The sequence below is a fragment of the Meles meles genome, chromosome 10, assembly GCF_922984935.1.
Source record: "Meles meles chromosome 10, mMelMel3.1 paternal haplotype, whole genome shotgun sequence".
Lineage (NCBI taxonomy): Eukaryota > Metazoa > Chordata > Mammalia > Carnivora > Mustelidae > Meles > Meles meles.
Window position 1 is genome coordinate 92,447,657 of NC_060075.1, and position 26,764 is coordinate 92,474,420.

General features: G+C 47.3%; 1 protein-coding gene across 1 annotated transcript; it reads left to right on the forward strand.

Annotated features, from left to right (window-relative positions):
• Nucleotides 1-1,839: 1,839 nt before the first annotated feature.
• EPDR1 (ependymin related 1) lies at nt 1,840-26,555 on the forward strand. Its single transcript, XM_046020058.1, has 3 exons — nt 1,840-2,399; nt 23,391-23,599; nt 24,995-26,555. Exons 1-3 carry the CDS (start codon nt 2,101-2,103, stop codon nt 25,189-25,191), a joined length of 705 nt encoding a protein of 234 aa, XP_045876014.1. The 5' UTR covers nt 1,840-2,100; the 3' UTR covers nt 25,192-26,555.
• The last annotated feature ends 209 nt before the right edge of the window (nt 26,556-26,764 follow it).

Here is a 26,764-nt window from a genome sequence, read left to right on the forward strand (position 1 = left end):
TGCAAAGGGGATAACCCAGATGACATCCTCAGCCATTTCCAGCAGTCAAACCCAATGAGTCTAAACCTCCTGGCTTAGTGAAAAATATTTGCAGCCCCAATTCCTACAGGGGAAGAAAATACAGTTTTGAGAAACAGTGGAATGCCGGCTCCTTTTTCCTGTGAGTTGAAGAGGCAAACTTGGAAAGGGCTGTCCCTGGTTCAGCCAGCTGGAACCCGCTGCATCTGTCCCAGCAAGTATCAAGTCACAACGCTGTGGGCATTGCCCTGATGTTCCCCAGGGCATGTCCTTTAAGAAGGGGTGAGGAGAATATAAGAGGCCCTCTCTATGAAGCTCTTTGGCCCCCTCCGAGAGGTCCACTGGGAGCCAGTATTTAGTGGTTATACTTGGGATGCGGCAGCCGTGAAGGAATCATCAGCAGGTTCTATCAGCTGGCCTCTGTCTTCAGGCCCTGCCTTTAGCACTCAATCTGTTATCCTGTACTTGACATTGATTTGCCCTGCCAGGTTTCTCAACCTCAGCGCTCCGGACCCTGGGGCCAGATAATTCTTTATTGGCTCCTGTGCATTATGGGAAGTTTAGTAGCATCTCTGACCTCCTCCTACTAGATGCCGGTGGCGGCTTAATCCCCACCCATTATGACAATCAAAAATGTCTCCAGATATTGCCAAGGGTCTCCCCTGCTGTTCTCCCCTTTGGCTTCAGTTACCACCTAGATGCCAATGACTTCCCAAACCAGCCCTCTAGCCCTGCTGCTTTCTGGAAGTGCTTTTCCAACTCTTCCTGGGGTATTTCCATCTGTGTATCCCATAGGCATCTCAGAGTCAATCAATCCTAAACTGATTTGTCTTCTTTCCTCATTCAGGACTGAGCTCCCACTGGCTGGAACCGGAAAACTCTTCCTCCTTCTGTACAGTCCCCATCTCTGCTCTTCCCTCTCCTGCTGCCACCGTCTCAGGGCAGATGTCACTGTCCCTCATCTGGATAATAACAGCCTCTCCCTCCTCCTTCTCCCTGTCCATTCTCCACACTCACACCTGACAGATCTTCCTAAAGCTTAAGCCTGATGGTGCCCCTCCCTGGCTTTCAAGGCCCTGAGTCATCTGGCTCCAGATGACTCTCCTTAAAAGTGCTACACCCACTTTCCCTTGTCCCCATGTCCTTCATCCAGGCATGTTCTCTCCCCCTTTCACCTGGCCCGCTTCCTCATTCATGAAACACAAATCAACTGAAAAGATGCTATACATCTGGAAAGCAGGAGTCCTTTTTGTTTTTAAGTAGCTTCTTTTTTCTTGATTCTACATGGTACATCCTAATATTACAAAACATAAACCATAAACCCAATTAATTTACCTACCTCTAGGGTTGCGGTGTTGTCAGGTGATGGCTGAGGGTAACACTGTCACTTCAAGTGTGGCCTCAAGTGTGTCACTTCAAGTGTGTCCCTGAGTCCTAAGCCCAAGGGCAAGGGCTTGTCCTCTAGTCCCTTGGCTCTATACTAAGACTGGGGGCTTGAAAATGGTCACGATGAATGACTGATATCATTTCTTCAGGAGGGACCCTTCTTTCCATTTCTAATTTGGAGGAAGAGGGTGTCAGTTTTGAAAAACGGGCAAGCTGTGGGGGCACAGCAAGTGCAGGAGCCTGGCCTTGCGGACCTTGAACTTGAATTGGTCTCCTAGCATGTGGTCACCTGCTGCACGCTTCACTTGGTGGAGAAACATACTCCTTCTCACCGTCCAGCTCTCCCCTCCCCCCGTTTAAAACGCGGATGCCCTTCAGGATGCTAGTGGCACCGCTGCCACTGCATTTCCTGTTGGCAGCAGAGAGCAAGTGAAAACAGAAGCCGCAGCGGGCAGCGGCCCAGGCAGAAATAGCTCCCGCGATTCACGCGAGCCTTCCCAGGCCCCGGTCCCGACTCCCGCACCTCGCGCACCCTCGTCCCGATCGCCGCGGAGGCGGCGGCGGGAGGCAACCGGTTCGCCGAGACCGCACTCCCGCACCCCGCGGAAGGCTGCGCGGCGCCCGCGCGGTTCAGCGTTCAGCGCCCCCTGCGGTCCGCGCGGGCTCTCGGCGGGGCGGCGGGCGCGGCGGTCGGCGATGTCAGGGCGCGCTCCGCTCGGCGTGGCCCGGGAGGCCCTGGGCGCCTGGCTGCTAGGCGGCCTCTGCTTCTGGGCGCTGGGCAGCCTCTGCGGCCTGGGGGCGGCGGCGCCGGGGGCGGGAGCCGGGGGCGCCCCGGGGACCCCGCGCCCGTGCCAGGCGCCGCAGCAGTGGGAGGGCCGCCAGGTTCTGTACCGGCAGAGCAGCGGGCGCAACAGCCGCGCCCTGCTCTCCTACGACGGGCTCAACCAGCGCGTGCGGGTGCTGGACGAGCGGAAGGCGCTGATCCCCTGCAAGAGGTACGCGGGCCACGGGGTGGGCGGCCGGGCCGGCCTGGCGGGGGCGAGGTCGCGGGGGCGGCGTGGGGCCACCCGCAATCCAACCGCTGACGGCGCATCCCCGTTACCGAGGAGAAACGTCGCAGGGAGGGTGGCAGTGGGCAGCCCGGTCGGGGGCTGCGTGGAGGGCTGGGCCCACTGCACTTTGAGATCCTCAGAGGGGCGGTGGCGGGTGAAGAAGGAACCCGGCAGGGGCGGGACTGCATCCCGGGGTCCCCGGGGCCCAGGTTAGCCGCACGCTGCTGAGTCAGGCCCTCAGCGCTGGGAGCCCCCTTCATCCATGGGCATCTCATCTCCACCATCTCATCTCTTCCAGGAGCCATCTGCGCGGGAGCACGCAGAATGTATATATTTTAAGAATTCTTGTTGCATTTTTAAAGGAATAGGACAACACTGCGAAAGGTGTGGGGAATCAAGGAAAATATCGCCCACAAACTCATCACGTTGCTCCAGCTATGACATTTTGGTCTACTTCCTTAAAGTTTTTAAAGCAAGTGTGACATACTGTGATCAAAAAACATCATCTTTGTTTACATACCCCGTCTCTTACGCGTTCTTAATCGCCATCTTATCGGTTGGCCCCCGATCTATTTTTAATAGCTGCGCAACTATGCCATTTTCTTAAACCACTTGTCTTGCAATTCAGCTTTCCACTTCTGCTGCGAGAAAGGATGACCTCTGTCTGAGACCTGGTTTCTATTTTGGGATCACCACCTGTCCGTTCCACTGCTTTCCTGTGGACATTCCTATGTGTGCTCCTCTGGGAGGTTATGCCTCCCTCTCTGGGTGACATTTGTGTCACTGGGACGTGCCCTGTGATGTCCATGGTTTAAGGGTCTGGTGAGCAGTAAGGTCAGGGGCAAATTTTGATGTCATTTCACCTAAAAGCGTTTGTTGGAGTGTTAGGCATCTTGAAGAAAGTACTGAAGGGACAGAATCTTTCAAAGCAGTGTATTTGAGAATGGAAGCTAATGCATTTCCACGGGTAGAATGTGAGTGCGGAGGAGGGCTGGAGCAGCCAAGTCATCATGGCGGCCTGGGAGGCTCTCTGAGGCCTCTAAAGAGCCTTATGGTTCCGCCTCAAAGGACAGAATAACAACAGTAAACAGCAACCAGTGTTTGAGCACTTACTATATACTGGGCATAGTGCTGAGGAATTTCCACATATTACATGAAAATTTCAGCATGACAGTGGAAGTTTTATGATCTCTGTTGCATAGAGGATCTGAAGTCTGGGGATATTCAACATTCTTTTTTCCAGACCACACCGCTGGGACTTGAAGCTGGGTGTCTTCTGGCACCTGTGCCGTTAACCATGCTCTCACGCATTCATCGTGCATTTTTTTCATGGCAAGCACTTTGTGTAAACGGAGTGGGTCTTGGGCCGCAGGGAGGTCACAGTCTGAGGGTGGAGTCACATGAAGGAAAATTCCCACCCAGCGAGATGAAGGGTATGCTGAGTGTGACAAGAACACTTCACAGGGGCAGCTAACATAGGCTTCCTGGAGGCGCTGAAGCAGGAGCTAGTCCCCAAGCCTCGCACCAGTGGCTGGAGGAGGGAAGGCTGCTCTGGGGGCATGCGGATCTATTGCAGGACATCCTGGAGCACACAGGGCTGGGTGTATTCCAAGACCTGCCGACCAGTCGCTGTTAGGACTGAAGCATAGAGGACATGGAGAGGTCGGGCTCCACTGAAGGATTTTCAAACAGTGAAAGGTTATGAATGGATTACACGGTGGTCACTGGGGTACGGTTGCGAATAAACGAGACCAAGAGACATGACCTGGGAGACTTGTGTGGCGGTCCAGGAAAAGGATGGGTAGTGACCATGGTCATGGCGAGAAGCGGACTTGTTTAGTGCATAAATCGAAGACATTGATGGTGGAGGTGAGGGGAGGGAAGGGTCAAGGAGAGGCCCCCATTTTTGGCTTCTGGTGGCATGGAATGGATAGTGACGCTGTTCACTGAGATAGAGTTGGTTTTTTACACTTCTGATTGTGGGTAAACTGCTAATCTTTCTGTGCACTGGTGTGAAGGCTGGTGCAGTGGGGGTGGATTGATGACCGGTCATGTTGCAGATGGACTGCAATGGCTCTGAGCCTACTGCTGAAGCGGAGGAGTGTGGCCAGGAAAAGAGCAAGGGTCCATCCCCCAGAGGTCCCATTTTCACAATGTAAGAGGTGAAGTGTTAGAGACGGACAAATCCGACTCTGAGTGCAGGATCTTAGTGTGGGTCTTGGGGTAAATTGCTGAAGCTTTCTGAGCCACAGTTTCCTCATTTACAACAAGAGAGTGCTAATAGTGTGTGATGGGTTGGATGGCGGTGGGGATTCAGTGAGTTCAAGTATGTAAAGCACGTAGTGCAGGGTCTGACGCCTCGAATGTGCTCAGCGAATGGCTGCAGTTGTCCCCATGGCCACCACCGTCCTCACCATCCTGGTGAACTTACTGTGCCCCAGAGACTCGCTGCCAGCCAGCCTGTGGGCTCAGAAACTAGACCTGGCAGGGAACTCAGGGGCCCTGCCTTTGCGAGCTGACTCGGAGGAAGCAGGCTTAACAGCTAAAGTGTGTATTTCAACGAGTCCTGGGGCTGGCATGGTGGCCAGGATTCTCAGACCCACAAGACCAGATCATCCTTTCCCTGTCGGCTGAACTATGTGGGCAGCCAAATTATAATCAGGAGGTGGTGAGCAAAGAGTTGGAGCAAAGTCACTGAATCTACTGATTGCTTGCTCGAGGCCAGGCAGTATGCTCAAAGTTGAGCTTTCCATCATGAGTAAGACAGGCCAGCCCGGGGGAATGGGGTGATGTGATGTGCTCATTTTTCACCAGAAAGAGGCCTTGTTGCTGGTTCTATGTTACCCCAACCCTGTGGGTCCAGACTCCCTCCACTCTGCATGGAGACTTGGTGAGTACGGTTTAAGCTGTCTTGGCAACCCTTCTTCATCTATGACTCTGCGATCGATTCATATAGTCTTTATATGTGTGCATTATGTCTTTGGTGGGGTCACAGCCAAGTCTTGCTGGCCTAGAACTTTTTTGTCCCCATGTGGTTGGTGATTTCTCATTTCTTTGTCCTGACCTATCAAGTGTTGATTTCACAGTTCAGATTCTAGAAGGCAGTTTTATTCCCCTTCTTCTCAGTTTCTTGGCAAGATGCTGTCTCACAGTCCCATCTCTGGCCCTCACTCAGAGGTAGAAAAGAATGTTTAGTGCATAAATGCATTTTTAAGCTCTTTAAATGTAGATTTGCTGGAACTAACGTGGAAACTTTTTCAGGTATTAGCAGTCTGGCCAAAAAACCAGATGTTATTTGAAGAAAATATGGATGGGTTGTCTCTTCATATTTATTAGTAAGTTGAGAAGTAAGTTTTAGAATTGGATCAACTTCTTAAGATTTTTATTTTGCATCCAGATTGTTATGGAAAATCCCACTGATAGTTACTGTGGAATGACTAGGACTTTCCAGGCTCTCTTTTCCCTGAGATGATGGAAAAGATTAAACAACTTTACAAGCTTCAGATAAGACAGCCTTAGCACAGAATGGGGAATATTAGTAATTGATACTATTTTGTTTTCTGGTTCCAACTATCTTTCCTGACTCCTTGACTAAACTCACAAGTATTACATTTGGAAGACTGAGGAAAAGCAAAAAGATTATTTTCATACTCCTGCGAACATGTTGAACTTTGTGGGAGAAACGATACTGAATGAACTTTGAGAGGCCACCAGTAACTTATTGCTCCCACTTACAAAATGGTGGCTTGGGGGTTGGAATTAATGGCGCTGTTGACGTAGAGAATGTGCATGGGGACATTAGGGATAATATCTTAGAAGACTGATCAATTCCCAGTCCTACATGTTCGGGGATTTTGGGGGGTAAAAGGTGAAAAGAAAAAAAAAATAGGTTTTAAATGGCATGACAGGTGGTTTCTCAGTTCAAATTCTGACCAGATCATGTCTGTCTCAGTTTTCCATGGGCATTCTATTTCTTGGAGAACAGAATATCATTTCTCTTCTGTATTTTTGGAGAAAGCTACCTAGTGCAATGGCAAGAGCACAGACATGCAGTGAGTGTTCATCGGACGTCACACATGGCTTCTAGTCCCGGCTTCACCACAGAAAGATCCTAACTTTTCAGCCTATCCATTTTTTATCTTTGGATTTAATTTTAATGATCTACCCTATTTATACTAAATAGCCTTTAAGGCTTCTTCCTTAAAGACGAAATGATACCACAGACGTGTTCATTGTTTCTCCTGTTTCTACCATGAGGTAATGAACTTAACATGGATTCTACATTTTTTTTCTCTCAGCGTGTCCCTTTGTGTAGATAAAATCAAAATGCTTTTTCTGCCTTCTCCTTTTCATCTAAACTTCTGCTCCTGGGCAGAGAAAAGAGGGGCCACCCTTAAGCTCTCTGACTACAGACTCAGAAGGCTCTGGTCTGTGCAGCGGTGGGGTGGCGGGGGAATATTCCAGGGCATGGATAGCATTGCTTACAGAGATCTCCACCTATCTGCTGTGGAAGATTAATTCCAACGGTTGTTATCACAGTAGGCAACTTCAACCATCATTGTGTTTGAAGAGCAGGATAAGGGTGTTTTCTCCTCCAAATGTAGAATTTTATTTTGTTGTGAAGCTATCGGACTCTTACAGAAAGTCAGGACCCAACCATTGCCCCCCCCCCACCCCCGAATCATTGGAGGGTGAGTTGCCAACTTGATATCCCCACCGCCCCCAGAGACGTGGGCATGCATTTCTTGCAAAGACGGCTATTCCCTGGCACGAGAGCAACAGGGTCACAGAAACCCGGAAATTAACAACACGGATTCATTTCTACCATCTGAAACTCGGGTCTCTTTCAAGTTCTGCCAGTTGTTCATTTATGTTCTCTATAGTGAAAGGACCCAGTTTACATTCAAGCACTGCATTTAGGTGTCCTGACTTTTCCGTGTTTTTCTGGCTGGAACAGTTCCTCTGTCTTCCTTGCATTTTGATACCTTGGATGATTACAAACCAGTGATATTGTAGAATGTGCCTTGATCTGGGTTTAATGTCTCCTTACGATGAGATTCTGGTTATTCACCTGTGGTAGGCATACCACGGAGGTAGTACTCTGTTCCTACTGCATTGTGATGTCCACCGGGATTACCTGGGTAACTAACTGACGGCTGCAAGGTTTCTTTGGTGTGAAGCGACACTTTTTAACTCTGTAATGAATATGTATTTTGTAGGGAGGAGTTTTATTTATTTTTTTCCCCTTAGAGAGGGAGGGAGAGAATCTTAAGCAGGCTTCATGCCTAGTGGGTAGCCTGACCTGGGGCTCAACCCCAGGACCCTGAGATCATGACCTGAGCTGAAATCAAGAGTCAGGTGCTCAACCGACTGAGCTACCCAGGTGGCTCCCCTGTAGGGAGATATTTTATTTTTTATTATTTTTGGAAGATTTTATTTATTTTTTTATTGGACAGCAATAGAGAGAGTGAGAGAAATCACAAGCCACAGGGAGCAGCAGAGGGAGAGGGAGAAGCAGACTCCTCACTGAGCAGGGAGCCTGATACAGGACTCGATCCCAGGACCCCCAAGTTCATGACCTGAGCCGAAGGCAAACACTTAACTGACTGAGCCACCCAGGCTCCCTGGTAGAGAGATCTTTTAAAACCAGGTACACATCCCAGTTTTCATGACACTGAGTTTATTCATTTATTTATATCAGCAAGGACTCAAGGATTCTCACTGTATTGCATTTGTTCTCACAATTTGTTTTGATGTTCACGCTGTCCCAGATCTAGCCAGTGGGGACTTCTTAAAGTTGGCTCTTATGTTCTTTAAACACGTATCTCTTATTCTCTGAGTGCTTCTTTGCTTTTTGCTGCAGTAAGATGTTCCAAAATCATCTGTACTCTCTCTGCTAGAGTCTCAGAATGAACCATTTCTGAACCTGGAGTTCTGGTTACTTTTACTGGAGAATAATATTTGGAAGCCAAGATCTCTGCTCTAGTTGTGCTCATGGCTCCTAGTGGTGTGGCTCCCAGACCCTCTCAGTGGACCAAACAAGGGTATGACATAGATTTGAACACACACACACAGTCACTTACTCATATGCATACACACAAATTTATGTGCGCATCCATTGCTAAGCTTCTAATTCTGGTCCATATACATATTTATACCAGAAACTCTAATTCCATTCCACCCGCACAGGGTTCATTTTTGGAGGTCTCTTCTCAGAGAAGACTGGCTCCGTTATTGGTTGCCGTAGATAACCAGCTCTGCATGGCTGGGATGTGCCCCTCTCTACATGGGTGGTCCCCTCTCCCCACTTGGGCTCCGTGCCCCGGGATAGACCATGCAGACGCCTACCTTGCGTGGCCCTATCTAGTGATTTTAGATTACACTGTTGAGTGAGAGGAAAGGGCAGCTCAGGTTATGTTTTTTTTGTATGTTTTTCTTCTTTTGGATTTCTCAGGGTTTTATATCATTGTAAATCCTCGGAATCCATCTATGTGGCTGGGAGAGGTAAATTAGTGTGACCTGCTCAACAAATCGATTATTTATTTATTTTTAAGATTTTATTTATTTATTTATTTGAGAGCGTGTGCGCACGCAAGAGATCACAGGCAGGGGGAAGGGGCATAAGGGGAGGGAGAAGCAGACTCCCCGCTGAACAGGGAGCACGATGTGGGACTCATCCCAGGACCCCGAGTTCATGACCTGAGCCAAAAGCAGACGCTTAACCCACTGAGCCACCCAGGCGCCCCTCCCAAATTTATTTAATCACAGCCCTGTTTTGCGTGGACTGGGCTTACATTTTAAGAAATCACAACTTTCAGAATTTTAGGAGAATGTCTCCTTTTTGCCTTTATTCCCTCCCCTTGATCTCTGATGGCTAGAGCCAGCATTTTCTTTTATTATTAGCTCAGGAATTCTGACTGCTGGTGGCCTTTTGATCCCCGAAAGTGAATCATGCTGATTTGCAAAATTGAGTTTTTCTTCAAGAAAGAGATTTTCTTGGAAGCCCGTAAAGTTTGCTTTGAGTCTTAATTCGGTGGGTCTGTTGACCCTGGATTTCACAGGGTTGATGCTGGGATGCCGAGGAGAAGCAGGCGGTGGGGAGGCTTAGTGCCAAGGAAGACAAGCCCCACGGAGTAATGCGACTGGTGGGATGTAAGACTAACTTATAACTAGAAGCCAGAGGTGGTCGCCAAACTGCTCTGAAAACATCTTTACTTCTCTCTGTCAACCTTGAGCTGTTTCTCCCTGATTCTGCCCTCGAAGATGGCGGTCAGGGGCAGAGTGCCCAAAGATCTGAAAATATTCCACCAATTAGTGGTTTGTTTTTCCTGGAATAAATGTGATAGTGTTATATTTCCCCGATTCCAGTAAAAGTCTTCTATTTTCCCCTTCATAATTTCTTTTATTTTACCCATCTTTAAAGGAAAAATTCCTCTCTTGATTCCACCAGCTGAAACCCCATTCTTTCCATCGACTTAGAGCAAATCTCATGCGCTGTCCAGTCTCCGAAGCCCGTGCGCTCTCGAACCCTCTCCAGTCGATCCTTGAGTATCGCAACTCCACTGGGCTGGCTCTGCTCAAGAACGATGTGCTTCCCATTTGTAACCAAACGATCCTTTATCTCTCCTCATTTTCCTGGGCTCACTTCCTCCATTTTGGTATCTTCACAGACCACATTCTTCTGGTGTCCCTCCCGCCGTCCCACTCCCTTTGCTTCTCAGTCCCCTTTGCTCTTCCGGCTCTTCTTGTGACCATCAGTGGTAGAATGTCTCAGGGCTCGGGCTTGCCATGCCTTTACTGTTCTGTTGCACCCCTTTCTTGGTGCCCTCAGCTCAGTCTTGGCTTTACCTAGAACTAATGCCTGCCCTGCAAACGCACAAACCAACCAACAAATGTTCTTCTTGCAGGTTTCTGAGGTTCAGCTAATAGCAATTCCAGTTGCTCAGGGATCAGCCCTTAGAGGCATCCTTGAGTTCTTCCCCCACTTCCCACAGGTAGTCTGTAAGCCAATCCTGTCGACTCTTATTCTGACATAGACCCAGCATCTGACCCCATCTTCACTGTCATCATGAAGACCCAAACCCTCATCGTTCTTGCTTGGGCTTCTTGTGCTAACTTCCTAACGGGTCCTCCTCCTTCCCTCCCTGCCCCTTTGGTTTGTTCTCAACATAGCAGCTTGAAGGATTCCACTAGAAATACCATATCATGTCACTCATCCGCTCAAAACCCTACAGTGCCTTTCTGTCTGTCAGAGTGACTCTCTTTGCCAGGGCCCAGCTGTCCTGATGGATCTGCTGCCATCTCGCCCACGTATCTTGTCTCTGAGCATGCGACAGCCCCTCGTCACCAGCCTCCTCCGGTCCCCAGATCAGCAAGCCTCCCCCGTTGGCATTTGGGTTGTTGTTTCCTGTGTGTAGAAAGCCTTCTCCCTGAAAAGCTGCTCAGCCCCCTCCCAAATTAGACCGTCTCTCCAGCCGACATTCTCATACACCCACCCCACCGCTTAACATGTTCAAGACACCGACCACAATCGGACATACTATTTAGTGCCTTTTTTTAAATATCTCTTTTTAAAAAAATATTATTTATTTATTTGTCAGCGAGAGCAGGAGCACAGAGAGCTGCAGGCAGAACAGGCAGAGCGAGAAGCAGGCTCCCTGCTGAGCAAGGAGCCCCATGTGGGCCTCAATCCCAGGACTCTGGGATCATGACCTGAGGTCATGGCAGACACCCAATGGATGGAGCCACCCAGGCGTCCCTGTTTAGTGCTTTTTAAACCCGTCCCCTCATCTCCTCTGTCTCCCCTTGCCTGAAGCAGGATTCCACCAGGAGGATTTTTTATCTGGTCTTTACTGTTATCTCCAACACCACAGAAATAGATTTTTTTTTGAATAATTGAAAGAGGAAATGAGTAATAATGGTGACCTCTACTCATTGTAGAAGGATACCCAACGGCAGGTATGCTCAGAGAAGGAAAGTAAAAATTATTCGTGACTGCCTCCACCAATATGGCTACTCGTAATGCCTTCTGAATATCATAGGTGATTTTTAAAAAAGATTTATTTATTCCTCTGAGAGAGAGAGAGACAGTGAGGTGGGGAGGAGCAGAGGGGCAGGGAGACTCTCCGCTGAGCGAGCCTGACACAGGACTCGATCCCACGACCCGGAGATCATGCCCTGAGCCGAAACCAAGGGTCGGATGCTCAGCCTCTGCTCCACTGCAGGCGCCCCTGTCCTAGGTGATTTTGAGACACACAGTATGAATCCTGAAGCACACACTGTTTCACAGTGGGCTGTCGTTCACTTCACAATATACCGTGCAAGCTTATCCGTACTGACTAGTCCACTGCTGTCATCTCCCAACTCCCGGCTTCCCCTTATTCAGGTCTCAGCTCACCATCCCCTCAGAGGGACCGTCTGTGACCGCCCCCCTTACCAGCCACTCCCCACCACGTCTTGTTCTGTTTTCCTCCGGACACAATCCCTGGGTAATACCGTCTGGTCAGTGAGTGTGTCTGGTGTTTATTGTCTGTCTCGCCTCCATGAGGGGCAGAATATTACGGGTTTGATTTATCACCAAAACCCCAGCACCTAGAAGCGCTTGGTACATCGTAAGACTCAATAAATATGTGCTGAGTGAATAAATACCATTTTCATGGCTTTTGGACTACTGGCATTGTAGATGTTCGTGGTGGAAAATCTACATAACACAGAAGAGCAACATAAAGAGAGTAAAGTTGGCTCATTGTCCTGCTATATGGGACTAAGAACTCTGATGTATGTACCTCTTTACCTATGGATTTCTTTCCCTATTCCTGTGTATTTCCTGTGGTTTTAAAATTAAAATGGAAACATGCTCTGCATTTTTTTAATTTAACTAAATATTGTGCACATTTCTCATGCCACCAAGTAACCATTAACAGAACCATTTCTCATGACTGTGTGGTGTTCTAGCTAATGGGTAGAACAGCTTCTTTAAGCAGTCCCTTATTATGGGATAGTCATATTCGTTTCCGTCTATTGCCCACTAGTATAGACTACTACGCCCATGGCCTTGTATTTGTGTGCAATTAGATGCCTACCACTTTTTAACGTATTTTGGGTACCTTGCTATATAAGAAAATGATAGAAGAGGGATTTGCGCGTTTTTAGGTTGTGACAACTTTGCCCTTCGGGAGGGTTGCTCCAAAGGCAGACATTTCAGCTGGCAGAATGTGATTGTTTGTGTTTCCCACACTCACGCCTCATGGAGTCTAATGATTTTTGGTCATTTCTAATACGATAAAGAAGAAATGGTAGGGCAAAGTGGCGTGCCTGCGGTGAGGTCACACCCCCTTGTGATTCTCGCTCTGTTGTGACTGTCTCTAATCCTCCCCTGGTAAGTGCCCTGTGGGCCGTTGGTTTAACAAAGATACTCCATCAAGTTCAGTAAATGTTTTTCTGACCTATGTTGTAAAGAATTTCTTCTAATCAGGATGGGTATTAAATAGTCTTTTACAAGTCTGCTTGATTTGACTCAATAACATTTTATTGAAGATTTGTTTTTAATCCATAGCCACAATTTAGCTTGTTCTTTAGTTTTTATTTTTCTGCTTTCCATATTTTAATGTAGAAAAGATTTGTAAAATTATAAAAGAATTGGCAAGTCTTCAATATGTCTCTATCCTCTCCAGCCTTGAGGTTGGAAGAAATTAATTCCTGAAACCATTAGGACCTAACTCCTTTTGAAGAAGAAACTCTTTGATCTCTTTTTAAGATCAAAGATCTAAGATCTCACTAGGCCACTGTAAGGATATTTTCCTCTGGCTATTGATCCACTTAACTTTCTGCTTCATTCTGCATTCGTTGGGTTATTTGTATTTTCCTAGAAGATCTTCCATTTCATCAGGATTATATTTATCATCATAATAAGTTTGTACATGATATTCTCTGAACTCTGAAACAACTTCAGACCTTATCTACTCATACCCTTTATTTCTTCCCAGTTTTCTTTTCCCTCATGATTACATTTTTAACCATCAATCTGTGAATTTATGGAAGGTTTTAGTGTTTATTAAGTATTTATATTCTACATCATGTATCTTCTTTGCCAAGAATGGTTTCTGATATGATATGGCTCTGCCTACCCATATTTTGAAAAGCTTTTAGGCAGGCTTATAGTGGCGACCCCCTAAGAAGGCATACCATGAGCTCCAGAATTGGATCCCCCAGATTCCTTTCATCCACAGGCTACTCCCCTGCTCTTCCCTCATCAAACACTATCTTCAGTGTTTCTCTTGCTCCTCAGTCCCAGTTTTAGAAAGTTTCCCCCAATTTGGCACTGGAAGTTTCCTGACCACTAATGTTTCCTTCAGAAGCAGTGCCCCTTTGAACAGAGAGGCTGTGTGAAGAATCGGACCCCCAGCAGGGTGCCTCGGTGGCCCTCAGACCCTCCAAAGAATGGAGAAGCTCTTGGACAGATGGCCCCCAAATAGAAGGCAGCTGCCCTTGGACAAAAAGGCTGCGACGCTCCTTCACAGAAAGAGCCTTTAGTTGTGGCTAAAGTTAGACAGACTGGGAAAGTTCCGGAGTGTGAGTTGTGCCAATGACTGAGAGCCATCAGTCTGCCCTAGAAGAGGCACCAAGTAACCCCTCCAAACTCCTCCGAGTCTGTTGAGTCTGTTGGAACAAATACCAGAGACTAGGTAGCTGGTAAGCAACAGTTCATTGCTCACAGTTCTGGATGCTGGAAGTCTGAGAGCAGTGTGCCCACATGGTTGGGAAGGGCTCTCTTCTGGTCATAGACTTCTCATTGTATCTTCACATGGTAGAAGAGGCCAGCTAGCTCTCCAGGGCCTCTTGTATAAGGGCACTAATCCCGTTCACAAAGGCTCCATCCTCATGACCTAATCACCCCAGAGACCCCACTCGTAATGCCTTCACCTTGGGCATTAGTTTTTAAACACACGAATATGGTAGGGTTGGGGGAGGGACACAATCTCTCGGATCATAGCTCCCGAAGACCCTGGTGTTGTGGAGCATCTGAGAAATGGCCAAGGAAGGTGTTGTCAGAAGGGAAAATGGTGGCACACGGCCGGGGGGCACATTAGTTCCTTGGTCTGACACAGCATTATCAGCTGCAGGCGAGCTATAACTTAGGAGGAATGGATGAGGCACCATGAACCACCAGACTAGTTGGTGTGGGATCCAGGTTCAGCCATGATGAATGCAAGGCCTTCCGAATTTGCTTGAAAATACTTGGAGGGAGGACTGTGGTAAGCTGGATCATCTGCACTGATTTCCGAAGCTTCTATAACACACGCACCCCCCCCCCCCCCCCACCTTACTGAGGTACAGCTTACATTCTCTGGATTGTAAGTCCTCCTTCCCAGACCATGTCATCAAGAAGCTGATGATCCAGGATGTCAAGTTGAGAAAGGCAGATCATTCCTCTGAGGAAGATGCCCGGGCCACCATGGGGTTACAGAGTTGGCTGATATCAAGAGGAAACAGTGTCTCCTCAGGAATTCCAGGGACAAGTCTTGGCAGAGGGGCCCTGGGAGACGTGGGGAGGCAGTGGCAGCAAATGTGGAGAAAGCACAAGATGATGGAGCTCTCATTCCAGAAGGAACAGGGCAGTGGGCAGTTTTACCAGCTCACCCTCTGGGGAGCAGAGGTGCTGGGGAGAGAATGGACCCCAGATTTAATTTAAAATTAAATTTAAGACATTTCCACCGAAATGTCACGTCACGTGCTGTGTTCTGATGTGATTTACGTGTTTCCTCCTTGCTCTGAATCGAGCCCTCTCCCTGTCCCCTTTGTCACACACTGTATTTTGGATGGCGATCCCCCTCCCCCATTCGGGCTCCAGCCTACCATATTCATGTGTTGAAAAACTAATGCCCAAGGTGAAGGCATTATGAGTGGGGTCTCTGGGAGGTGATTAGGTCATGAGGATGGAGCCTTTGTGAACGGGATTAGTGCCCTTATACAAGAGGCCCTGGAGAGCTAGCTGGCGTCTTCCATCATGTGAAGATACAATGAGAAGTCCCACCAGAAGAGAGCCCTTCCCAACCATGCAGGCACCCTGCTCTCAGATTTCCAACTTTCAGAACTGTGAGCAATGAACTGTTGCTTCCCTTGCCCCTGGGACCCCCGGAGAGTTTCCCTCGTGATGTCTTAGTTCTCCTAAGGAGTGAGGGGATGAAGCTTGGGAATCCATTTTTCTGTCACCAGAACACAGTTTCTTCTAGAAAATGACAAGTATTTATTTAGGTCCCACTCAGTACGTTGAAAAGAATTTAAAGTGCTTGGGTGATTTCTTCTGTTCCTTCTTTCACGATACTGAGTCAAGTCAAAAATAAGGTCATCTGCTTCACGTGTTAAACACAGAGGAAGTTCTATTGTGTGTGTTTGCACAAACTTTGCACAAACTTCTAAGTAGCATTGCCACAAAAGAAACATAAATGGTTTTACTCCTTCTACTGTTCGCTGCAACATCTTTCATGCTGATAGGCTTATCTATCTGAAACCTCTGTTTTGATTCATGTCTCAGTCAGCTAGAAAATGTATTCAGTTAATTTTCTTCAGAGAGGGTATGGCTGTGGTGGTACAATTCCAGAGATTTTGATAAAGATTTTATTCACTTACTTATTAGAGAGAGAATGAGCACAAGCAGGGTGGGGGTGTGTGGTGCAGAGCCAGAGGGAGACCAGCAGACTCCTGGCTGAGCAGGGAGCCTGATGCGGGGCTCAATCCCAGGACGCTGGGATCATGACGTGGGCTGAAGGCAGATGCTTAATCGACTGAGCCACCCAGGTGCCCCTAAAGTTACCAAGAGTTCTGGAATTGTAACTTTTAATATGCTGCTTCTGTTTCTTATTTGTTTTTTGTTTGTTTTCCGTGTCAGGAGCATTCTGTGCTACGTCTGCTGCGTTTTCTACTTTGATAATCATGTTTTTCATTAGAGAGCTATCTTTGTGGTCATGTGTTATTCTTTGTTTCCTAAATTCAGTATGTTCTCAAATCCCAGTGAAAGTAAAAAATAAGTTTTCTATTTTAGACTCATTAACTGTTAGCTGCAAGGGTGTCTGTGTTTATATTTACACACAGTGGCAACTGATACGTTTCTCCTGAGAAGCGGGGTACTGGCTGGACGGACCTGACTAACCTCGTACCCTCCCAGACTCCTTACCACCCCGTGATATGTAGTTCTAGAAACCACTGCATACCAGGGCAACATGGGTATCCTGGTACTAACAAGGCTCTTCCTTTCGATGGTGAGGAGACAGCTTGAACTGTTGTCTTATTAGATGTTTTTTATTATCTTCCATCAGATGAAAGAGTATCTGTCTGCACGTTGCCAGTTTTCATCCTGAAACAATCTTGGAAAAAAGAAATCTCTTCAGTTTCTTGAGCAGCCTTTTCCTTTTTTGAACTAGAATCCAAGTGGTGGGAGCCCATCACCTTATAGCTCCTTAAATTGCACACGTAATTATTCTTTGATTTTACTTTTCCTAGGGCTGCGTTCTCAAGTAACTTAATTTTCCTTTTGTTATATGTGGTTGTGTCAGTCTGCACAGTGAGTTTCTGTCTGACACAACAGTTTTGAAATAGTGTTTTGCTTTTAAGTCTCATAATTACCGTCGGGTGTAACTCAATCTCGGTGTGGGCTCGAATGGCAAGTGGCTACCACTTGATTCTTCCTGCTAAGAGTAAGATTGTTGGCTTGCATTGCTGATCTGTTATATCGCATCGGAAACAAATCCAAAGTTTGTCCAATTTCTTCCCTAAAAGCCAGAGTCCTTTTAGTGATCACAATATTATATTTGTCCACTCCCTTTTCTGCAATTTAAGATGTCCTGGATGGCCAAGCAGTTATAGGTGGATGGGAAGAATCACTCCTTCCCCCTGTCGAAGGAGGGGAAGGAGTATGGCGTTGGTGAATTAGAGCGAGTCTGGGAGGAGATCCGACCTGGAGTCCAGTCCTGGCACATTATGTACAACGTAGTTATGCTCTCAGCCTCATAGTTTCTCCTCTGTTTAAAAAAGGAAGGAAGGCGGGGGGCGCCTGGGTGGCTCAGTGGGTTAAAGCGTCTGCCTTTGGCTCGGGTCATGGTCTCAGGGTCCTAGGATCGAGCCCCGCATCAGGCTCTCTGCACAGCTGGGAGCCTGCTTCCTCCTCTCTCTGCCTGCCTCTGCCTACTTGTGATCTCTGTCTGTCAAATAAAAAAAAAAAAAAGAAAAAGAAAAAGAAAAAAAAGAAAGCTAATAATGCATCAGGCAGCGGAATTTGCCAGTCTGTAGCCCCTGCCTCAGACTGTTTCTTTTTTTTTTTCCCCCTTGACTGCTTTGGTTCAAGACAGAAAAACAGTTGCCTCCTGACTACACAGGCAGTAGCTGTTCAGGTTTATCTACGCCCAGGTCAGATATTGTGGGTTCTGGGCTTAGCCAAGTCCTTGGGCCCTGCTCATTCTGGAACGAAAGGCTCTCAGAGAGTTGTTAAAAAGCATCCACTAGATCAGAACTATAAAGCAGTGGATTTTCTTATTTAGGGTGCTTTCAGCTGTGTATGTCAGAAAATCTGACTAACAGAGGCCAAAACTATAAGGATGTTTGTAGTTTGCCTCAGAATGCTGGTGATGCATGTTCCTAGGTCGGACTCAACAGTATCATCAAGGCCCCTGCCATCATCTCCTCTGCCATTCTCAGCGAAAGTTGGCTTACAATTGCAAGACTGCAGGCTGACTTGTTGCCTCATGGCCTCCAAGTGGCTGTCCCCACTCCAAGCATTATTTCCTTGTGTTCAAAGACAGGAAATGAAGGACTGAGAGCAGGATAGGGAGTCTGTTTTTTGGAAAGAGGAGAAATCTCTAGTAGATCTCCTCTTCCAACAGGCTTCCTTTTAGATCTCCAAGGCCAGAACCAGCCATACCCCCACCACCAAGGGAAACAAAGGAAGTGAGTCCATGAGAATACTTCCTCAGCCTGTGTACTGAGAAGCAGGCAAGAGGGAAAGGGAGAGATGCCTGTGGGTCTGCTCCAGAGGGGTCCACTGTAGGATCCAGGACCATTCTCTCCTCCATCCTTCCATCCTGCTGGATGAACCAGCCCTTCTTTGTTACACTGATCGTGTCTTCTGTGCGCAGGTGAAATGCGTAGTTTCCTCTATCAGACATTAACTGGTGACCATAAACGTAACCACTGGCAGGCTTGCCTACAAAGCTACAATCCCTTACATTTGTATAACAATTTTATATCTTCTGTTTCAAATCATCTTCATAATAATGCTTGGAGCTTCAAAATTCTGATCTCTCTTTACATATGAGAAATAGGGAGATGCTTAACTGGCTGAACCATCCAGGCACCCTGGATTCTGATTAAAAAAAAAAGAAACTTTATGGTTTGTCTCCCTCCTTTAAAATTCATATTTGGGGGATAGTTGAATATGGACCAGATATTAGGTAGCAGCATTAGGGAATGAATTTTCTTTTTAAAAAATATTTTATTTATTTATTTGACAGAGATCACAAGTAGGCACAGAGGCAGGCAGAGAGAGAGAGAGAGAGGGAAGCAGGCTCCCTGCTGAGCAGAGAGCTCTATTGGGGGCTTGATCCCAGGACCCTGAGATCATGACCTGAGCCGAAAACATCAGTTTAACCCACTGTGCCACCCAGGTGCCCTTTTTTTTTTTTTTTAAATAAAGATTTTCATTTACTTATTTGACAGAGATCATAAGTAGGCAGAGAGGAGGGGGGAAACAGGCTCCCCGCTGAGCAGAGACCCCTATGCAGTGCTCAATCCCAGGACCCTGAGATCATGACCTGAGTCGAACGCAGAGGCTTAACCCACTGAGCCACCCAGACACCCTGGGAATGAATTTTCATTTCTTAAGTATGATAATGGTAGTGTGGTGGGGAGGCAGAAAGTATTTTTTTTTCCAAATATTTAGAAACTAGATAAAGCAAATATAGCAAAATGTCAACATTATGAAATTTAAGTGGTAGGTACAAAGGTGATTTTTGGACTAGTCCTTTAATTTCTGCATTTTAAAAATATTTCATAGTAAATTAAGAAAAACTGATTCCATAAATCTGTATTTTTTGACCTAGAAGGATACCAAGGACAAATTGTTGAATTTAAAACAATAGGTTATAAAACACAATTCAGTCATTTTTGTAAAGCGTGTCTAGTACACATAATGAAAAAGCGATATTTGCACAGCATGTTCATAGCAGCGTTACTCAAAATAGTCAAAAGGTGGCAACAACCCCAGGTCTATACACAGATGAACAGGTAAGCAAAATGTGGCCTATACATTCAGTGGAATATTAGCCTTTCAAAGGAAGGAAATTCTGACATACACTCCAGCGTGGATGAGCATTGAGGACATGATGCTGAGTAAATAAGGCAGTAGGACAACTATTGTATGATTCCCCTTATGTATAGAGGCACCTAGAGAGTCAAGTTCACAGGGAGAGAAAGTAGAATGGTGGTTACCAGGAGCTGGTGCAGGGAGAAATGGGGAGTTGCTTAATGGGCAGAGTTTCAGTTTTGCAAAATGAAAAGAATTCTGGAGATTGTACAACAATACAAATATATTTAGTGCTATTGAACTACACGCTTGAACATGGTTAAGACGACAAATTTTATGTTATGTGTGTTTTGTCACAATTTAAAGAAATTTTAAATAAAAATACCCATATATGTTTAGACACAGATGCACAGAGTTGTTACTTCTGTAAGTATGAGTTTCTGGGCAATTTTTCACTCATTTTCCATTTCTGTACTGTTGGAATTTTTTTTTTCCGTTGAACATAAATCAGCTCTACAAAGCCCAGAAGATACAAAACTTCTACAGGTTTTCAGTGTTTGAGAAAACATGAGGATGGTGGAGCCTAATTTTCAGGACAGTGGATTTTCAGGAACAACAGAGATGATCAGTGCAGCCTGAACATTTTGTCCAAAGCAACTGGAATCCTTGGTCCCGTGAGGAGCGAAGCAAAATGGGGGCACTGGGCACATCTGCACTGAGGCTGGTGTGGAGAGCTCAGCCTGCTGACCCTTTGGCTGGGCCTGGCCAGCCTGACCTTGCTCACAGCTGAGGCCTAGCAGGGCCCTCCCGGGAGCTGTGCTTTGCTTGGGGTCTGGCCAGTGAGGAGGAGTTTGCCAGCTGTTGTTGACCCGGGCCTGACCTGCCCGCCTCGTCTTCCAGGCCCTTTCCAGCACCTCACCTTGCCTGCACCCCGGGGCTGTGATTTGTGACTCCTGTCCTCCCAGCTTCCTCCACTTCGGAGCCAGGCTTTGATCTCGCTTCCCGGGATCAAGTTTCGGTTGAAGACGGTCAGTCCAGTCCTTCGGGTCTACAGGTTATTACCCACACAGCATCCCAGGCAGATGATTCATTTCAACCCTGGCTGATCTCTGCGTTTTGACCTAATGACTCTATCAGTCTCCACAGCCTGTATCCTCTTGGCAATGGAGAAATTTACCTCTTAACTAGGAATTAGGCTCACATCAATACCCAAGTCACAACAGCATCATCAAAAGTTTCTGTGTCCCAGAGCGGCACGAGCATTGAAATCCCCCATATGGGATTTTGAAAAATAACCAAACAGTAAAATGGTTGTCTTTGGTTTCCCATTAAATGAATATTTTCTGTTTTACTTAAGGCACTGTCAACATAACCTCAATATCAGATGATGGCCTCTTGCGAAAAAATTAAATATTTTGAAAACAGCCAAGTACTGAGTACACTGGAACAAACACCTGTGTTCAGACCACCCAGAATGGATAAATGGTAACAGTTTGTGATGATTCTTTCAAGTCTAGCATTCTCACTTTAAAATTAAACTTTCCCTCTGTGGATGGGCAGGGCTGGCCCCGGGACAGCAGTGAAGCTGGCAGCTTTCCCCTCCTGTCGCCCCATCCCTTCCCCGGCTGGGGTCTGACGGGGCGACAGTGGCCCTGGGATCCGTGCAGGGCCACGCGCTGTCTCTCCTTGACAGCTGTGCCAGTGGCTGTCCTCTGGGGCTGTAGGTGGAACAGCGGAGTCCTCCAATTAGAGATGAGCCCTGCTTCTGAGTCACACAAAAAGTTCCAGGCGGAAAAAAGGAGAGTTTATTACAACAAAAGAAACATCATAACTCTGCAGGGGGATCTCCAGACACTGGGCCTCGGGAGAAGAAGTGCATCCAGCAAATGCTCCGCTGTTGGAGTCCCAGCTTGCCGGTGCTTCTCCCGCCTTCCTTCTTGACTCTTGCTTCGTTCACATGTCGGAAACAGCCTCCCACAGCCTCTGAGTTTACCGGGGACATGTCCAGCTGCATAAAGAGACTGCCTCGCAGACCCCTGGGGCTTGGGAAGGCATGAGAGGACGGTGCTGATAGTAGTGAGAATAAAAAAAGAGAGCCCCCCACCCCACCGAGGACACACGGTGCAGGTGTTTTGGGGGGCCGCTGTCCCTGAATGGCTCATGGAAATGGATTTGTGTACAGCGTCCCATATTTATGAATGGACAGCCCTCTAACATTGAGAGTAATATGTTTGTACTCCATACATGAATGTTAGACTGTTCTGCGAGGGACTTCACCAGGTACCAGGCAACAATGACAGTCCAAGCCAGCTCCTGCAAAGGGCCGCAGTTCGGTGGGAACCCTGTGTTCGTGTTTTTATAAGAGGCTGGGGGTTGGCTCCACTTTCCTGGGAGAGCGTCGCAGCAAGGGAACACTTCCTCTTCTGTCTGCGATCACTCCCACTTCTGGAAGGCGTGGGTTTGACCCTCGTAAGCCATTTCAAGCGTTTGCTGGGATGAAACAGGATGGATAATGTATCTAAATACATAAAATGAGGTCATGTTCACATTTCCATACTGGATCGTAGAAAGCGGAAGCGTAACCCTGAGAGTGGTACTATTTTGACCTTGTGGACAATGATAGTTTTTAATAGTTTTTCCGAAGAAAACACTTTCTAAGCTCGGACTTGGGATGGCAAACGTATGCCCTGGAAGCAGATGGAGGCTGTGGGGTGGAGACCGTCTCACATCGTTTTTTCCGGGGAAGCCCTCCCCCACCCTCAGCTCTTCCGCCCTCGAGGCTTGTGAATTTCACTGGGTGAGGTCAGAGCCACAACCTCACTCTGCTGGACCAGCAGCTGTGGCCTGAGTTTTGGATTGACAAACACAGGGAAGCCCAACTTGTTGGCTTCCCCCGACACCAAGATGGCTTAGCTTTAAGATCCATACAGGACTGGGGACAGCTTCATGTGCAGGGAGATGGGGGGGCATCTGCAGACTCCCCGCCCAGCCTGGGAGTCGTCTGACTTGCCGCACACATGCCCATGTACACGTGGGCAGGAGAGGCGGGGCCTGGAGCAAACTGTGTGGGAAACCAGTTACGCTGGGGTCCCCTCAACTTCTGTCCGCGTCCAGTCTCCTCCAGGCATGGGAGGGGCCCTCATTTTCCCACAGCAATGCTTTACCGGAACCCATGACTCGAGACAATGGGGCACAGGTGTGGGCTGACCTTAGCGGCTTCCGGGTGTGCTACCTTCAGTGCACCCCAAGGACCCCAGACTTAGTGCTCCAAGGAGAACTCGGCCTAGCCAAGGATCAAATCCTCCTGGGTCCCTGTGGCTCAAAGGTCACAGTTCAGCCATTAACCCAGGGCTTCCCCATCCTCCCCGTGTTTGTGAGCCCAAGCATAGGATCTGGTAGGTAATAGGTACTCCATGATTCAGTATTCAATTTCGAGCTCTGAATTTTAATGATTTCATATTTAGGTTGTCAGTGTGTCAAGTGCTCATAAATAAGTAAGTGATTACCTTGCAAGCAGAACTGTTTTTTTCTACTTGTTCTAAGAATAATTTGTATTGAAGGCCTCTGGACCGAATGCTGATAAGAGGCATGATGACTGTAACACAGGGTCCTGATCCATTCTCTCTGTATCTGTCTTTCAGATTATTTGAATATATTTTGCTCTATAAGGATGGAGTGATGTTTCAGATTGAACAAGCCACCAAGCAGTGCTCCAAGATCAGCCTGACGGAGCCCTGGGACCCTCTAGACATTCCTCAGAATGCCACGTTTGAGGACCAGTACTCCATAGGGGGGCCCCAGGAGCAGATCACTGTCCAGGAGTGGTCCGACAGAAAGTCCGCTAGATCATGTAAGCCTTCATGAAATAGCCAAGTGCTGCATCTCAGGAAGCATGATGGGCAGAAGTTTAAGTCCATTAAGGAAGGGTAGTTAGGGCAATTCACAAGCTTAAGTAAATTGTTTAATGTTCCCCGCACCTGCTTTGAAGTCATTCCCCACCCCCCACCCCCCCATCTGTGTACTCTGCTGCTTGTTTAGCTCCAGATTCTAAGCATCATATTTGAAACACCTCAGCCTTCTAGCACCGCCTGTACCTTTCTGCCTCCTGGGCTGTTACGGGCTTATCCTCGGCCCTGGCACTGAGTGGTCCTGAGATCTGTGACACGGAAGACATCCGTCTGAGTTCTACTTTAGAATCCTCATGTCACTTCTAGAGTCACAGAGACCAGATCTCCTCCCATTATTCTGAGTGTCTGCTTTTGTTTATAACCGTGAAGCTCTTCTCCGCAGTGCTTTCGTACGCCTACCCCAAAACGGTTGCAAGAACACAGGCTTTATGGTGTATGTGGGAAATAGTACAAAACAGTGTGCAAAGAGTCTCCCCCTCCCCGAGTTTAGCGTAGAGTTATTTTTTTTTAAAGATTTTATTTATTTATTTGACAGAGAGAGACACAGTGAGAGAGGGAACACAAGCAGAGAGAGAGAGAGAAGCATGCTTCCCACCAAGCAGAAAGCCCGATTCGGGGCTCGATCCCAGGATCATGACCTGATCCCAGGATCCCAGGATCATGACCTGAGCCAAAAGCAGATGCTTAATGACTGAGCCACCCAGGTGTTCCCTAGCATAGAGTTATTACATGACCTGGTGATTCTACTTCTGGGTGTATGCCCAGAAGAGTTGAAAGCAAGGACTCAAAAGGATGAGTTGAAAGCAAGGACTCAAAAGGATGACTCAAAACACCCTTGTTTCTAGCAGCATCAGTCTTTATAGCCAGCTGGTAGAAACAACCCAAGTGTCCATCAGGAGATAAATGAATGCCCCAAATGTGGTGTACACAAACAATGAAATATTATTCAGCCATAGGTAATATTGGCCGAACCTTTAGGACATGATATCAGCCAAGTGAAATAAGCCAGCCACTAAAGGACAACTACTATGTAATTGCACTTCTCTGAGGTCCCTAGAGCGGTCCCGTTTGTAGAGACAAAAAGTGATGGGGGTTGCCAGAGGCTGGGGGGAGAGGGAGTGAGTGTTAGAGGGCACCGAGTTTCCACTGGAGAAGATGACAAAGTTCCAGAGATGGATGGTGGCGATGGTTTTGCGTGAACATATTTAATGCGACTGAACTGTCCTTAAAAATAGTTAAAAGGGTGAATTGTATGTGTGTTTTACTACAAGAGAAAAAATACAGGCATTTTGCCTATCTTCTATGTTAAAAAAAGTCCACTTCCCTTCCTCTGACAGATGAAACCTGGATCGGCATTTATACCGCCAAGGATTGTTATCCTGTCCAGGAAACCTTTACCAAAAATTACAGCGTGATATTGTCCACGCGGTTTTTCGACATACAACTGGGCATTAAAGACCCCTCAGTGTTCATCCCACCGAGCACCTGCCAGATGGCCCGGGCTGAGAGGATGAGCGAGGACTGCTCCTGGTAAGCCTGTGAGCGCCCAAGAGCTCCAGAGGGATTGGAGGCTTTTGAGAAGTGAGAACCTTCACTGGAGAGAAATGCCGTAATTGTAGGAAGAGAAACATCGGTCTGGGGTTCTCTGTACATATGATTTTGACTCCTCAAGCTATGTTTACAGAGCGCTGGTGCAGCCTGTGGGGGAGCTGTGTTTTCCACGCTTGCAGGTGGATCTGGGCACGGGGGGCAGACGTGGGCGAGGGGTGGTAGAGAACGGAAAAGACACCTGCCTTGGTAGAGAAGAGGGTTTCATTACTGGCGTGACCGAGAATTACTGGATTGCTCCCACATGCCATGTGATAATAAAGTGCAGAACCAGTTTGGTCCATTTCATGACAAAGTTTTCCATTCTCTATCGATAGTGGCCCCAATATTGCCGGCACGGGCTGGCAACGGCTCCCCCTGCCCAGCCTCCTGCCCCCTTCGCCACTGCAAAGTAGTTCCTTGAAATCCCTTCCAGACTTAAGAGCTTTATGATATGACCCGATTGATGTAAATTTTGGGAGGAAATGAAAGGCTCCAATACAAAGTAATTATTCCTCAAAGAGACATTTTAAATAGGAGGGTTTGGAAATCTTAATGTCTCTACCCAGGTGAGCATGAGCCGTGTATGGGTCCTTTTCTCTATGCAAGACTATTGCTGTACGTGCGGAATCATCACGTATTTGTCGGGGAACCTGGAAAGACAGTATTCTAAAAATAGCACTGCACTAGGAGTCGGGAGACTATTGTCTTCAGAATCCAGGACTGGAATTTCTCTTTACTTGATCGCCTTCGATGCACTAACTGCACTATTGCTTTCCCTCACCCAAGCCTTCTGGGGCAGTCTGGCAAGCTGTCTATGTGAGTTCTACTCATCCTTCCCAGGTCAGGTCACACTTGACCTTCAGAGAGCTGCTCCCAGGCCCGGGTTGGGTGCACTCTGTAGCTTGAGCATGCTGTTCTCATCATATGTATTAGACTGTGTGCTAATTCCCTGCTTACTGGACGCTGTCGCCCCGAGCCTGGCCATGAGCAACCTGAGTACGGGTACCACGTTCTGTTTACTTGTATATGTCCAGCGCCAAGGAAGTGCCTGGCACACGCTCAGTGCCCTAACTGTTTGTAGAGTGAGAATGCCAGTCTCTCCGGTCGTTAGTTGCCTCATCTATCCAAGGGTTGGGTTTGCTGGTCTCTAGGGAGACTCTTAGTAATAAAATGTATTATTCTAGATTCTCCTACTGTTGTGTTTCATCTGGCTGTCATCTGTTACTAGGAGAAATGTATGACATCTATATCGTGTGGAAAACAATCTGTATAACTCACAGTTTATTTCAATAAACACGTTTGATTGCATTCAAGGCGTTCTTTGATATATTTACTTTTGTCCTATGTATGGATAATCTTGGTTATTCTGGAGTTAAAGCTCCTCTCTGATTAATAAAGAGCTTCACGTGGTCTAAGCCAAGTTCATTATCCTCTCTCAAAGGCTTGCTCTTCTGCTGAAAGCCCAGTTGCCTGGGTTGGAAGCCACAGAGGCGTTCTTAGCCTATTTCTCTCCTCAG